The sequence below is a fragment of the Mastigoproctus giganteus genome, chromosome 5, assembly GCF_048544385.1.
Source record: "Mastigoproctus giganteus isolate SK-2022 chromosome 5, ASM4854438v1, whole genome shotgun sequence".
Taxonomy (NCBI): Eukaryota; Metazoa; Arthropoda; class Arachnida; order Uropygi; family Thelyphonidae; genus Mastigoproctus; species Mastigoproctus giganteus.
This window is the reverse complement of record NC_143579.1, coordinates 221271002-221286901: the sequence shown is the minus strand read 5'-3', so window position 1 is coordinate 221286901 and position 15900 is coordinate 221271002. Positions and strand designations below refer to the sequence as shown.

Here is a 15900-nt window from a genome sequence, read left to right as displayed (position 1 = left end):
ATAACTGAAGTCTTGTCTAGATGATCCTGCAGTGCTTCTTTAACCAGTGCCTCCATTAATTTTCCAGGAACAGAAGTTAAACTCACAGGTCTATAATTACTTGTGTCAGCCTTTGATCCTCCTTTGTCAATTGGGGTCACATTAGCACATCTCCAGTCCATGGGTACCTCCCCTGAGTCCAAGGAAGCTCTCATAATTATGGCTAAGGGTTTGCTTACTTCCTTTGCTGCCTCCTTTAATATAACTGGATAGATCCCATCCACCCCAGGTGCCTTTCTTGTGTTTATCTTCAACAATTTCTCCTCCACTTTACTCTCAGTTATTACAAGATTCTCTAGCTTACTGTCAGAGTTGAATACACCTCTGGCATTCCCCTCTCTGAATAACTCATGTGTGAATGTCGATACAAAATATTCATTTAGTTTGTTAGCTACCTGAGCAGGATCATCAACAGTTGACCTATCGATATCAAGTGGACCAATCTGATTCAACCCCTTCCTTCTAAAGTTTGCATGAGTAAAGAATTCTTTGCTGTTTTTCTTCGCATCCCTTGCCAAAGATATCTCGTAAACTGCTTTCGCCTGCCTAACCTCCTTTGTAACTTGTTTACAGATAAACTTGTATGTATCATAGGCTTCTGTGTCACGTGTTAATTTGTATGTATCCCATGCATTTTTCTTCTCTGCCATGTGTCTCATTAGTTCATATGACATCCATTTAGGCCTAAACCTTGAACAGTATTTCTTAGTTGGTATTTAAAGCCTAGTAGCTTCCAAGATAAGTTCTTTGAATGCTTCCCATTTTGAATTTGCTGTTGGTAACATCATCAGTTGGTCCTACTGTATAGAATTTAAATACTGTCTCAGTCCATCGTAGTCGCCTTTACGAAAGCAATAACCCTTCCCTTTACCCCTAATGGTAGTTACCTCTTTGAGTAAATCCCACTTCAGCACACTGTGATCACTGCCACCTAGTGGTTCATTTATCTGCAGATTCTTAATGCATGAAGAATCACTACTGATAATCAAATCAAGAGTATTACTCCCTCTAGTTGCCTCCCGAACATGCTGATGTTGAAAACAATCATCCAATAAATTCACAAAAGCCTTGCTAGTGTGTGAGTGACCAGCCCTCAAATTCCAGTCAGTATCTGGGAAATTAAAATCCCCCATTATAAGACTCTCCGATTTACTGACCCACTCTATTTCCCTGTACAGTTTCTTATTATACTCATCAGAGTCAGTAGGCCTTATAGCACACTCCTACTCTCAATTTTGATCTCCCAATGCTTATGTCACACCAAACTGACTCGACACTGCACTGTCCAGCGATGTCGACTGGCTTCACTTCCTTGGATTTTATGTATTTCTTAACTAATAGCATAACCCCCCCCCCCCCCTTCCTATCCTGTCTACAATGTCTACAGAAAGTAGACATTGTACTCCCAAAATTCCAGTTCTGCATTCCTTATATCTGTGTGACACCACGTCTCTGAAATCCCAACAATATCTGCCTTTGATGTTTTGAGCAATTCCTCAAATTCATCAAATTTATTTACTAAACTCCTAGCATTGGTGTACATGCAAGTATACATGCACCTGTTCTTTTTCTTAGCTACCCTAACAAAACCCATGTGTTTACTTGTACCCCAATGATTCCCAGCAGTCTCTGAAATATCCTGCATCCAGGCAGTGCAAGAATAGAAGCAGTGCAAGAATCACTTTCACCTCTGCCAGTGGCTACAGTTAATCTATTAGTCCTTGTATCCCCCCCAATCTAGCAGTTTTTCAACCCACCTAACACTGCCTCGATAGCATCAGCAAATATTCTTGCACCCTTTCTATTTAAGTGTATCCCATCCCTGTAGAAGCTGTCTCTCCTGTTAACAAGTACAGACCAGGCTGGAAAAAATTCAACCCCTTGAGCCTTGCACAATCTTTCCAGGGCCGAATTGATTGACAGGGCTCTCATCATATACTCCCTCCAATCGTGTCTGGGCAGAATTGCAGACGCTTTCAAATTCAACCCTAATTCACAGCTTTTTTTCCAACAGTGACCTGTACTTGTTAAGTAATTCCGCCGGTCTCCTTCTCTTAATATCATTAGTGCCGACGTGTACAACTATATCACCTTTTGTGCCCTTAAAAGATGATATCCGTTCTGCAACGTCATCAACCTTTGCCCCTGGCAGACATACCCTGGTCCTGTTCCACCTATCCTTTTTACAAAGCATGTTTCCCATTTCCCTGACCAATAGAGTCACCAACAACTACTAGTTCCTTTGGGACCAGCGCATTCTGCCTTGGGGGCTGCAGCTGTGTTGCGTGATGACCAAGTGCAAGCTCTGGCATTGGTGTGGGCAGCTGAGAGTTTGATGGGCCCCAATTTCAGTACAAAATTAAAACCCTAAACTTGTATCCCAACACAGTTATAACACTATATTTATGTTTCAGTATCGAGTGTTATCTACAAAATCCCTTTATATAACTTCCATATCAAGTTAAGTATTAATTATTTATTTTTACTAAATATTTATGTTACGTAACCTAAGTCGTTATATGTATAGTTAAAAGTACAGTTTAATTAACAATGAAGTTCAACAAGATTAATAGATTTTACTGATTAATTGACAGTATTATGTACTATACTATATTAAGCTTATGCTATCTAGTTTGAGATATTTTGTATCGCGTAACAATGGTGGCAATTTACGAATGGTAAACACGTCGATTTGATACCCTTACCGATACTAAGTAATACCTACAAAATCTCTATCTAAGTTACTTTAAACTAAGTATCGTAAATAGGAATATAAAGCTACTCTAGAAAATAAGTTAATATGCCAATTTAAGCTAATAAAACAAAATAAATCAGAAATAGCTTCTCTGTTCCAGGAGCGGTAAAAAGCTACGTCCGCACAGGCTACCCTCGTGCTCAAACTGACTTGGTTACAGACCAGCTTATATCTATCGTAGGCTTCCATGTCACCCATTCATTTTTATGTATGCCATGCATTTTTCTTCTTTACCACATGTCTCATTAGTTCATCTGACATCCATTTAGGCCTAAACCATGAACAGTAATACTTAGTTGGTATGTAAAGCCTAGCAAAGATGAAAATAAATATATTACAGTATAGGATGAAAATGATAAAATGACACAAAGGATAAGCAATTGCATATTCTTAGTGTTCAGCAAAATGAATTATTTTTCTATAGGCTTGATGTATAATATTGATCTCTGAGGTGAATATGATTTCTGATACTGACCTTTTCTGTTTAATTAGTAATAAGAATTAGTAGTAGTGCAGATAGTGTGCTACTAATTCTAAATAGAGGTATCACCAAGACCTTTTCTTGGTTATGCTTCTTACTATTATGTATCAGAGGTTGGGGGGAGTCATTATGGTTAAAAGATGAAAATAAATGTGAAATAAATAAAGGTCTACATTCCTTCTGCCTGTAGTATGGCAGAAGAAATATACAGAACAAATGAAAGTAATCCGGCCCAAGAGACTACATAACTGTAAAAGAAAATGGTTTCCCTCCAGCAAAACAAAGCATGTCTCCTATATTTAAATGGCTATATCATTTTTATATATCTCACTCTATATATTTTTGAATCTTTCATTACTATTTCATTACGTTGCTTAATATTTGCTATGTTTTGTTTATTTTAACAGGGAACGACGTATTAGAAGAAGATCCATGAGTCCTCGCCGCCGGGAAAGGAGCAGGAGTAGAAGCAGGCATGTGTTTGTCTCTCTCTCTCTCTCTTTTTTTTTTTTTTTAAATTTTGCTTTTCGTTAATTTTTTTTACTCAGATCCAAGTAATGCAATTTATTTTTTTATTATTTTGTTAATTTTATGAAGTACTTAAAAATTGTAGGCATGCTGTTAAATATTTTCCATCCCTTCCCCAAAATCCATGCCAATTACTGCAAAATTTTCATTCTGTAATTCACTACTTAGCCATCATGGACAGATGTTTTTTGATGCTTTATAATTATTATTTATCTTAAACAGTATCTTATTAGTCAGCTGAATTGGGATTTGAGAAATAATAGCAATGAGTGAGGGGTTACGTCTGCATTGCTATTAGCTGCATTACAATATGGATTGTAGCTTTACATTCCAGTTTTGCATTTATTACTCAAGGACCTTAACTGTATCTGAAGATGTCAAAAAATCTAATACAGCTACCAAGAAATCATATTCAGAAACATTTCCTTGCATTATTCACTTGAGTAGGAACAACCATTTTACATCTCTTGTTTTTACCCAACAGGAGAGGTCATATAGTGAAGCAAGAACAGGAATCAAAAACTAGATCTTGGTGCAAAAACTAATGACAATGTTATAAATGATGAATACCTATTCACATTATTCACCAAAATGATTTGTTGCTAATCTGCACTAAACAATGAGATCCATTGTTTAAAAATAAGTTTCTACCTTATATATTACTATTTTTTTCTATAACTTTCCACTTAGTAATATTTCATATTTAAAGCTGTTTGCTGTCAGCTTAAGTATTAGAGGAAGATTCTCCAGGACACTATTACTCATGTTGTGTGAGCCAGCTTCAAATCTTGTAAGAATTTGCATAGAAAATTGTTTGACTCTAAGTGTTTGATAATGTCCCTCTTATCTGACTCTAAGTGTTTGATAAAGTCCCTATTAAGACTGACCTGGAAATTGAAATAAGTAAATAAATAAATGCTCTGTTTATACTCCTGTATGACCATACAGATTAGAGGAGTTTATAGCTTATTGTTAACCATGTTCAATCACACATTAACTCCTCCAGAAGGCCATCCTCAGCTGTAGTTCGATCTTAATTTAAGACAGGAGACACGATATATACTCTCCCTAGCTCCTCTTTGTTGTCATCAAACTACCACATAAATTTGTTTTGAAGGCTTTAACAAAGTTTCTTTCTGGCCCCATCCTCATAGATTGTTAGATGAAACCTGCCCATACTGACCCATTGCTCTGCTCTCTGTGCTGGACAAGATTTATGAATGATTATTAATTAATTGCTTGATTAAATATGAAGTTAAAAAGTTCTCTGGAAACCAATTTGGTTTCAAGAAAGGAATGTCTATAGAGGATGCAATTTATCACCTGGTGCAGATTGTGAGGAGCAGAGTGATGCAAGGTATGTGCTGGCCTTTTTTTTTTTTTTTTTTTTTATTTATTTTCAAGAACCCCCCCCCACCCCTTGCCACACCTGGCAGGGTGAGCTTCATTATGCGTTTTGTTCTAAATTCTACTTTATATTGGCCTTATTTCATTTTGTCAGATTCTGCCCTGTTGTGGTTCTCTCATATCATTTTGTACCAACAAATTATAATGACCAGAAGGAGGAAGATTCCAGAGCCTCTGGTCAAGGTTCTGGAGACTTCTTCTGAAGAAGAGTCCGAAGAAGAAGTTCTAGTTGAACAACTGGCAGTGGATTGACAGGCCAGGGCAAGTCCCAGGCCTTCTACCTCCAGGATCGGGGTGCAAACAGATAGAGATGTTCTCAACCACACTGCTTTTGAAAAACTAAATTATTATCGAGAAGGATTAAGACTTCATGTCTCATGCTTACGTGTTGCGACAGGCACAGATGTAGATGGAGTATGATATACTGGAATAAACTAGCAAATGTCGTACAAAGAGTTATTGTTGAGAACGATACTAAAGGCTAAGATAGATATTCTGAAAGAACGAATCTCTAAGCCAAATCATTTGGTGTTATGCATAGAAGGTAAATGTCGATGGGATGTTGAAAGTAAAATTGGGATTGTGCTAGATAGGCTGATTAGTTGGGCAATGGATAATAAACTTATAAAATTTCCCCAGACAAGACAGTTTGATGCTTACCAAAGGGAAGCTTGATTATAACATTCCACCTCGAGTATTGATTGCTAATAAACATGTTCCTCTGGTCCCTAAGGTTAAATATCTGGGGATTATGTTAGATGATAATTTCAACTTCGCTGCTCATATCGAACACTTAAGTAGTAAAATTAAAAACTTTACTGCTTCAATTGTTAGAATTACCAGAAAGGAATGGGGGCTAGGCAAAAGGGTGCTTAACTTATATTATAAGGTAATATTTTTATCAATTCTGAGCTACGCAGCATCTGTCTGGTTCAAACGTACTAGTACTGTATGCAGATTTAATTTTTGTATTTAACCAGTGATGCAACGATTGATGGAAAATTGGCAAGAACGCTGGAACTGTAGTGATACTGGTGCTGTGACCAGGTTATTTATACCTAGTCTTAAGTTCGATTTTAATAATTAATTGAATAAATGGTTTCATATTCGTATGGAAACTTCTTTCTTGATAACAGGACGTGGCTCTTTGAGAGCTAAGTTATGTGAATTAGGTTTAGAATCAGATCCTCATTGTTCTTGTCATGCTTTGGAAACATTGGAACATATTGTATAAGTGTTCAATTTATGAGCATTTTATAACAGCTATCAGAAATGTTGTGCCTGTGCTTTATAAGAGGAACAGAAACATTATTGCTGTCAAATCTTACACATTTTAATTAATTTCAAGAATTTGCTAGAAGGGTTTTCCAGAAAAAACAATTAGCTGTTTTGGTATCCATTGCATTTTTCACTTGTTGATTGGCAGACCCCAGAATTTTCCCTATTAAAATAAATCTATGCAATAGATACCTATTGCATACATTTATTTTAATAGCAGCAATGAATAGGTATATGTTAGTTACTGTGCACTCCCCCGGACTTGCCAACCTTTTTTTTTGCTGTCATCAGAAAGTAACTGATGCGGGATTGTTTCTGTCAAGTTTAGGTGGGGAAATTATTTTTTTTTTTTTATATATAATTATATGTTTTATATTTTCTATTATCATTTATTTTTTTTTTTATTTATTTATTTATTTATTTATTTATTTATTTTTTTTTTTTTTTTGCTGGCATTAGGCAATGTAACTGATGTGGGATTATCTCCATCAAGTCCATGAGGAGAGTTACTTTTTTTTGGAGCTTCCAGGTGTGGGCAGCCTGAAAGTGGGAAGATGGCCCATCGGTATTGCACTACATCCGATGGGCGCAATGTGTTTGTGATTAAATGCACAGTTAGAGAAGTAGACCCAGGCCTGGCTCCTCTTGCCAGGGATAGGCGTCAAGAGGCAGATTTATCACCAAGAAGCAGACGCCCCAAATGGTGTCTGCTTCTTGGTGATAAAATGGCCTCTTTGTTTTACATATTTTTACACATGCTAACAACACACATTATACTGCAAGCCTATTTGTAGATGTTCTACTTGAATACAGAGTACACGGTAGAGATGGACGTTAGTCCTGGTGCCACCTCAGACAGGTACATACATACATAACCCGCTAGTTCCATTTAATTACTGGAAAGTTAAGATCCCCCCATTTTAAGACATTCTGATTTACTGGTCTACTCTGTCTCCGTTATTGGCCAAATGACTTGTCACAGTCATTCGGCCTATAACACACTCCTACCCTCATTTTTGCTTTCTCGGTGCTTAAGTCACACCAAACTGACTCAACATTCCACTGCCCACCCATGTCAACTGGATGCACTGCCTTAGATTTTATGTGCTTCTTAACTAAGAGGATAATCCCTTTCTCTTCTGCATTCCTTATATCTGAGTGACACCATGTCTCTGATATCCCCACAATATCTGCATTTGATGGCTTGACCAGCAATTCATATTTATCAAATTTATTTACTATGTTCCTAGCATTGGTGTACTTGCAAGTAAACATGCACATGTTCTTAGTTACTCTAACACAGCCCGTGTATTCCTCATTTTCCATAATCCACAGCAGGCCTTTGACACCTTGCTTTCCCGGGTGCTCCATCATCCAATAGAAGTGGTGCAAGAATCACTTTCATTTCTGCTGCAGCTAATGTTAACCCATTAGTTTGTTTATTCCCCCCACACACAAGCTAGTAGTTTTCTGACCCACCTAACACTCCCTCATTAGCATCAGTAAATATTCTTGGAACCTTTTTATTTAAGTGTATCCCATCACTGTAGAAGCAGTCTCTCCTGTCAGGAAGCAAGACCACTCTGAGAAAAATTCTGTCTCATGCTCCTTGCATGATCTCTCCAAGGCCAAATTGATTGACAAGGATTTCATCATATACTCCCTCTTATTGTATCTGGGTAGAATTACAGATACTTTCAAATTTAACCCTCACAACTTTTTCTCAACATTGTTTTGTACTTGTTAAGTAAGTCCTCAAATCTACTGTTAATGTCATTAGTGCCAACATGTACAATATCACCATTTGTGTGACGCACTATGGACATAGATGCCGATGCACATAAAAAATTGCCAAGCAAACAAACAATCACCCTTTGTGTCCATCTGCTCTAAAACATCATCACCTTTTGCCCCTGTCAGACATACCCTGGTCCTATCCCACCTATCCTTTTTTGCACAATATGCAAGGAGGTGCAAAAGTAGGTATACAGTTTTTATTATGGAAAAAAACATGCTGATGATTACGAAATTATGATTATTATATTATTACATTATTATTATTATTATTACAATAGCTTTATTAAGTCACAATAAGGATGACATACAAATTGCACTTAAGTACAATCTCTTAAGTGCTCAAATTGTTTGCCTTCAACATTTACACATTCGTGTACCCTAGTTTCTACACTCAAGCACACTTTGGCACAGAGGTCTTTATTGTTATCAATTTCTTAGCATGTCATGAACAGTGCATGGTTTTCTTGAAAATACTTTATCTTTGATAACACCCCAAAAGAAGAAGTCCATTGGGGTGAGGTCTGGTGATCGTGGTGGCCATTCAACTGGCCCTCGTCGACCTATCCACCTATGGGGGAATTCTTGGTCAAGACAATCACGCATTGTTACAGCATAGTGGGGAGGAGCCCCATCTTGCTGAAAAAAGAAATCCTCATTTAGCATGCTGTAGTCATAATTCTGGTATAACAGTGTCCTTCAGCATGTTAAGATACAGGTGTTGGTTTTCAGTTGTACTGAAAAAAATAGGGCCAATGACCCCTTTACTAGAAAGGCCTGCCCAAACTGTAACCCCAGGTTGATGCAACTGTTCTTCAATTGTTACATGGGGGTTTTCTGTTGAATAATAGACACAGTTATGCCCTATTAACAGTGCTTGACAGTTTAAAATTTGCTTCCTCGGACCAACAAATTTTTCAAATGATGCCATCACCTTGTCTTTCTTCATTCAAAACTACCTCGCAGAATTGTAAATGGCGATCCAGATCATCCTTTAATAATCCATGAATTAATCTTGGCTGATACATTTTCAAACCTAAACGTTGCATCAGATGACCCAAAGATCTGTGGAGAATGCCTAACTCACTAGAAGCTCTCTTTTTTGATTTTCGTGGGCATTTGAGTAAATGCCACAGCAACTAACATTTCATTTTCAGGGGTAGTAACACTGATTGGTCACCCACTCTGGCATATTACAGATGAACCAAGTCTGATCACATATTCTGTAGATCAGGCCTTCTTAAACTATGGGTCGCGACCCCATTTGGGGTCGCGTAGCAAAATTCTGGGGTCGCGAGAGATTTTAATGTCAAATATTTAAATACACGATTTTATAACATCTAGATGCGTATTTGTGCAGAGTCACACTCATACACCTGCACACAAACAAAGGGAGGAATGCGCGCCCACACGTGCAGCGAGACTATGATTCAATAACACTGACTGTAATGTGAACTAGTGTAGTATTGACGCTCTTCTAGTGTAGTCAATTGTCAGTGTTCCGCCGTAACGAGATTTTAGTTTTTTTTTATTTATTCGGTAATTAATAAATCAATTATTATATGCAATATGTTATTTTTATATATTTATTGTATTTTAGGATCAAAATAATTTTTGGCCATGGATAAATGGCTGAACTTAAATAAGAATAGCAATGACGCAGATAATAATGCTACAAACTCTTCTCAGGCAGGACAAAATATTGAAAAACAGGCAGAGGCAGATTTAATGGCGAGGCGCACCGGGCACGCGCCCTGGGCCCCAACTTCTGAAGGGCCCACGCAAAACCCCAACTTTATACGCAAAACCCCAACAAATTAGTTGAACTAATATGTTCAACTATTAGTTCAAAACTTTGTGATTATTATTATGCTATTATTAATTATATTATACATATATTATATTAAAATTTTATTGGAAATAAAACATTAATAGTACATAATATTTTTTATTTATTTAAAAAAATGGTTAACATGTATTTTTATTTTCCCTGTCTCTCTCTGTTTTTTTAAGGGGCCCAATATTTTCTGCGCCCGGGGCCTCAACCGATCTTTAATCCGCTACTGAAAACAGGCATCTTATGTGCGAAAAAGAAAATATGATGAGTCTTTTCTTCAATTTGGCTTTACAGTTCAAAATTGTAAGGGTAATGAACAACCTCTTTGTTTGATATGCAATGAATTATTGGCTCCGGAGAGTATGAAACCATCAAAATTAAAAAGACATCTTGAATCAAAGCATGTTTCGTATGTCAATAAACCATGACTCAGAGCAACAACCAAGAGCAACAATGACTCAGTATATCCTATGTTTAAATCAGATTTTAAAAATTATTTACTTCTCTTCAAAACTCTCCAACTCCGACCTTTTCTAATGCATGATTTAAAATGATTGAAATTATATATTCTTCATTAAAATACAATTCTATTCAATTCTCCATGCCCATGAATGGCCAGACCCCCCCCCCCCCCCCCCGAATCACAACTGAAGGCCCCAACTCTACCACAGATCTATCCAATTCACCACATAACCTTGAGAGATTGAAGACATTGTGTTAAAATTATCACAAAAATACTAAAATGCAATGATGAATATTTATCTAAAAAACTACTTTCCTTCTTTAAGGGACAAAACTTTTTGTCATACTGTCATGATCACAGGTCTGAATCAATGTGGCTAATGTGAACTTTCCCCATGCATTTATTACTGAGAGATTACTTGTTAATGCATGTGCGTGCAAAGGTCCACAAATCTGAGGTTAGAAATGGTCTCTGTATGTTAATTGCGTTAGTTTTGATTCTCGTTTCTAAGGTTTCTGCAATTAAAAGTCTTGTGCTGCACTTTCAAAACCTTAGCTTTGTTAAACAGGATGACGTGATCCTTGTTTATTGAATGGAATGACAGTTCAGACACAGTGTCTGTACCGTCATTCAATATCATTGCCCTTACCAATGCAGCATGTTGTTTCAGATGCATGTGTAAAAGGCACTCATAGATCCCACATATGACGAGGCACAATATACTACATCGTTCAATTTCATAGCTGAAGAGGAGAATGCAGAACACCATTTCAGCACGGAATGAAGTTTCTGAATGGGCTTCGCTATTACTCTAAAATCAGTGTCCCTCAAAAGAATATTGAGCTGTTTGTACCATTGATGGACATATGGAATCATAATAAAGTGTTTTTTCCCCAAGCCTATTGTTATTGCCTCTATTATCTATCCTATATCTACCCTATCCTATGAAAAGTTTAAAAAATTTATTGATTTATTGTCTTTGCTTGTGTATCCTCCTTCTCCAATGTGAACCTTAACCTCGCATGCACATTGTTAAACGTTCCTAAAATATTATCGTCATATCCTCATCCAATGTAATAAGAATGTCATCTAAATAAATCATCACATAAATCATCTAAAAAGTAATGTTGAGTAAAAACTGTTAGATATATTTGTTCTATTCTATTTAAATATATTTCGGCAATAAGACCTCTCAAACCAAGCCCCATGGGTAATCCGAATATTTGTCTGTAAATTTTATCCTGGAAGGCATTATAATTTGCTTGAACTAAAAATTTTACTAAATTAAAAATCTCTGTTTTTGGAAATTTAGTCTTATTTATATTAACCGAGTTATTGCTAAACAGGTCTCATATAGTATCTAATGCATAGTGAATATTGACATTAGTGTGTAGCGACACTAAATCCAAAGAGAATAATTTGTCTCCCTCCTCTATCCTTTAAATATGTAAACAATGTATTGTAATTTTTTACACTAAAATTTAATATTTGTCTCATCGACTTTATTATATAATACAAGTGTAATGTTAACGAAGAAAATGCCGAACCTTTATATGACACAATGAGTCTAGTGGAATGGCCCTCCTTATGCAATTTTACTTGTTCAAATAATGTAGGAAAATGTTAGTTCTGGCTTTAAGATTTTTTAATTGGGCCATGGAAATATAGTCTTTTTTTTTTTTTCCTGTAATCAATGAGGGATTTGTATTGTTTAGCATGATCTTCAAATACCAAAATATCAACTTCTTGATAAGTCGTATTATCTGATATTATGTCATACAATTTATTAGTGTAATCTGTTGTATTCACCACAACTACCATATCCCTTTGTCTGCTTTCTGAATTATTAGGTCATTATTTTCCCTTAATTTCCTTAACCCTAACTTTCATTCTTAGTTAATCTAGGTAAATGTGGATCCCTTGTATCATTTATAACTCTGTTTATCTGTTGTATTGATAAATCCTTGTTTAGCATGTCTTTAAGACAGTATTCTAACTCAACCACTGCCTGGTTCCTGGGGCGTACCTGTGGGGGTAAATCGTAATTCAATCCTCTACCTAAAAGCTACGGAGACCATTTCGCATCTCAGCTTCGTGGACCTTTGCACACATGCACATTAAAAAGTAATTTCTCAGTAATAAATAGCGTGGGGAAAGTTCACGTTAGACAGTTTGATTCCTACCTGTGATCAGGACAGTATGTCAAAGTTTTGTCCCTTAAGGAAGGAAAGTATAGTTTTTTAATTAAATATTCATCATCGTATTTTCATGATAATTTTTAATTTTGAGACAATGTCTTCAATCTCTCGAGGTTACGTGATGAATTGGATAGATCTGGGGTCGGGCTGGAGCCTTCAGCTGTGATCCCAGGGATGTCTGGTCATTCATGGGCTTAGAGAATTGAATACATTTAATTGTATTTTAATTGCTTTAAACTGTGCGTAATAAAAGGTCTGAGTTGGAAATTTCAAAGAGAAGTAATCCTATGGATAAAGATTGAGGTAACTCTGTAATTTTTAGAAATAAACTAAATATAAAAACAGGATTAAGATATGAAAAATATCACTTTTTACAAACCTTTTAAAGGTGTTTGTTAAAGTTATCAGAATACTCCAGGTCTAGTGGTTTTAAGGATCTCATTCATCATCATCATCATCAGCCATTTTCAATCCACTGCAGGATGAAGGCCTCTCCAGCAACTTTCCAGTTCCTTCTGTTTTGAGCACTGGCCATCCATTTACTACCCAAAAACTCGTGAATTTCATCTATCCATCTCAGCCTTTGTCTTCCAGGTTTTCTTCTAGCTCCTCTTGGGTACTATTCTGTTATTTTCTTAGTCCATCTGTCATCATATCTTCAAGCCATGTGTCCTGCCCAAGACCATTTTAGTTCTTTAGTTTTGATAAGAATGTCCTTTACTTGAGTTTGCTACCTAATCCATGTGTTTCTCTTCTTATCTAACAGTCTGATTCCCAGTATAATTCGTTCCATTCTTCGCTGTGTAGTTCTCAGCTTCTCTTCCATTCTTTTGGTGAGTGCCCAAGTTTCACTTCCATAAGTCATGGTGGGGAGTATACATTGATTCATTATTTTACGTTTCAGACAAACTGGGATATTGCTCTTCAGTATGTGACTATATTTCCTGAATGCTATCCATCCAAAATTTATTTCTCTTGACTTCCAGCCATTTATCATTATTACAGCTAATAACTTGTCCCGGATAAGTATATGACTCCACCTTTTCAATTACTGCTCCTTCAATCATTATTTCCCTTTCCGTGGCATACTTGTTCATCATTACTTTTGTTTTAGCCATATTCATCTTTAGTACAAAATCCTTACTAACTGTGCATAACTGATTAAGATTTTCCTCTAATTCTTTGGGATCGTGGCTTATGACCACAATGTCATCTGCAAATCGTAAATGGTTTAGGTACTCTCCGTTCACATTGACTCCTTTCTGCGACCAGTCTAATCTTCTGAAAGCTTCCTCAAGGGCAGCAGTAAACAGCTTCGGAGATATTGTGTCTCCTTGTCGAACTCCTTTCTCAATTTTAAATTTCCTACTGTCTTTGTCTAGTCTAATAAAGGAGGTAGCACTCTCATATATTTTCTTCAAAATCATAATATATGGGGTATCTATGCCTTGTCTTTCCAGTGCCCGAAACATTGCCTTATTCTGTATGGAGTCAAATGCCAGGCATAATGGTGTTTTATATTCATTTGCTTTCTCCATTAGCTGTGATGTTACGTGAAGGTGATCCATAGTTGAGAATCCTGTCCTAAAGCCAGCTTACTCTTTAGGTTGATTCTCATCAAGTATTCTTTCTAATCTGTTAGTAATGACCCTTGTGAACAACTTGTAGATGTGGGATAACAAGCTAATTGGTCTATAATTTCCAATTTCTGATTTATCTCCTTTCTTATGCAGCAAAACTATGATTGCTTTATTCCACTGCTTAGGCGTCACACCTTTTCTAATGCACTTTGTGAAAAGCCTTGCCAGTTTTTGTGTTATGTCTCTTCCTCCCAATTTTAACAACTCTACAGTAACTTCATCTTCCCTTTTATGCTAGATGTCACTTAGCCATTGCTTTAAACAATGTCATAATCATCTTTTTATGACATTGTATAAAGTAGTGGCACTTCATACAATATGAATTTCAGAGATTTTCATACCACACTATACAGTTACCCCAAAATCTTTATAATGCTCAGGTCTTGAGTTTGGCACTACCCAGATTAATGTCATTAATCACCCTACCCATCTTTGCATCATCACCAAACTTAACCATTAAATTTAAAAGCTTACATCAGTATCATAAATAAATTTATAAATAATAAATTATAAAAAATAAATAATAAGGATATCATTACCCTATTAAAAATATAATAGAAAATAATTTGTTTTTGCTTTATGAAATTTAAACAACTCAGTTTTCCCATTTGTTCTAAAACAGCAATTGAAGTTAATAAATTGCAGTGTTATTTTGTAGTATAAAAGTAGTATTTTGTTATTGCATTCTTGAAGATCTAAGGGTGATCGTCTTTCAAACCAGTCAAGCCAAATTTCTGATGCCTCTTGATAATTAATTAGAGTCAAATCACAAGTTTTTAATTTGTAGCAAAGATATTGAGTAAAATTATGCTGTATTTGTTCAACTACTATATACAAGAAGTTTTACTACCAGGCTCATGAGGATTCCACATGAATGAGATATATTCTAATGGGAATATTGTCATTTTCTAAATTTTTATTAAAAATTCTGTGCTTAAAGTTCCAACAAATTTTATAATTATACCTAGAAAATTTTTCAGGTTGTTTCCTAAATTGCTTACAAATTGTATTAATAATTATTAATAATAGCTTCCTGTGTAATAAGAAGACACTGGCACATCAAAAATAGGGTTTTTTTTTCCCTCGAAATAGAGATAAAGCCAACTTTATAATTAAAAATACTGCAGTACTACTATATACTCTATCAATTCGGTAGAAGACTACTATAGTCTTCTACCGAATTGATAGAGTGATTGATTTTTAATGTCATCTGCCTAACTTTTAATTTTAACTATATCATTTAGGTAGATAAAAAATAATAAGAGCCCAGAGAAGAATCCTGGGGTACTTCTCGTTCACATATAATAAGGGGTGAAGATTGATTTCTCAGTTTAATTATAATAGAACAACTTAACAAAAAACTTGTTAATCATTTGAAAGTTGATCCTTGTATAATATAACAGTTTTTTTAATAAAATATTATTGTTAATCAAGTCAAATCTTTAGAAATATCCAAGTTTTGTTGCTATCCATTATCCAA

At 35.8% G+C, this 15900-nt stretch overlaps 1 protein-coding gene across 7 annotated transcripts in view; it reads left to right on the top strand.

Moving 5' to 3' along the window:
• Nucleotides 1-15900, top strand: part of Srp54 (splicing regulatory protein 54) — a 274433-nt gene that overhangs the window by 161201 nt on the left and 97332 nt on the right. For all 7 annotated transcript variants that reach the window (XR_016546991.1, XR_016546992.1, XM_090374416.1 and 4 more), the window contains one exon: nt 3683-3748. Coding sequence is in view for 5 of the 7 variants with exons in the window: in XM_090374416.1 (XP_090230542.1) it covers nt 3683-3748 (66 nt within the window). In the remaining 2 variants the exon portion in view is untranslated. The remainder of the gene's footprint in view (nt 1-3682; nt 3749-15900) is intronic.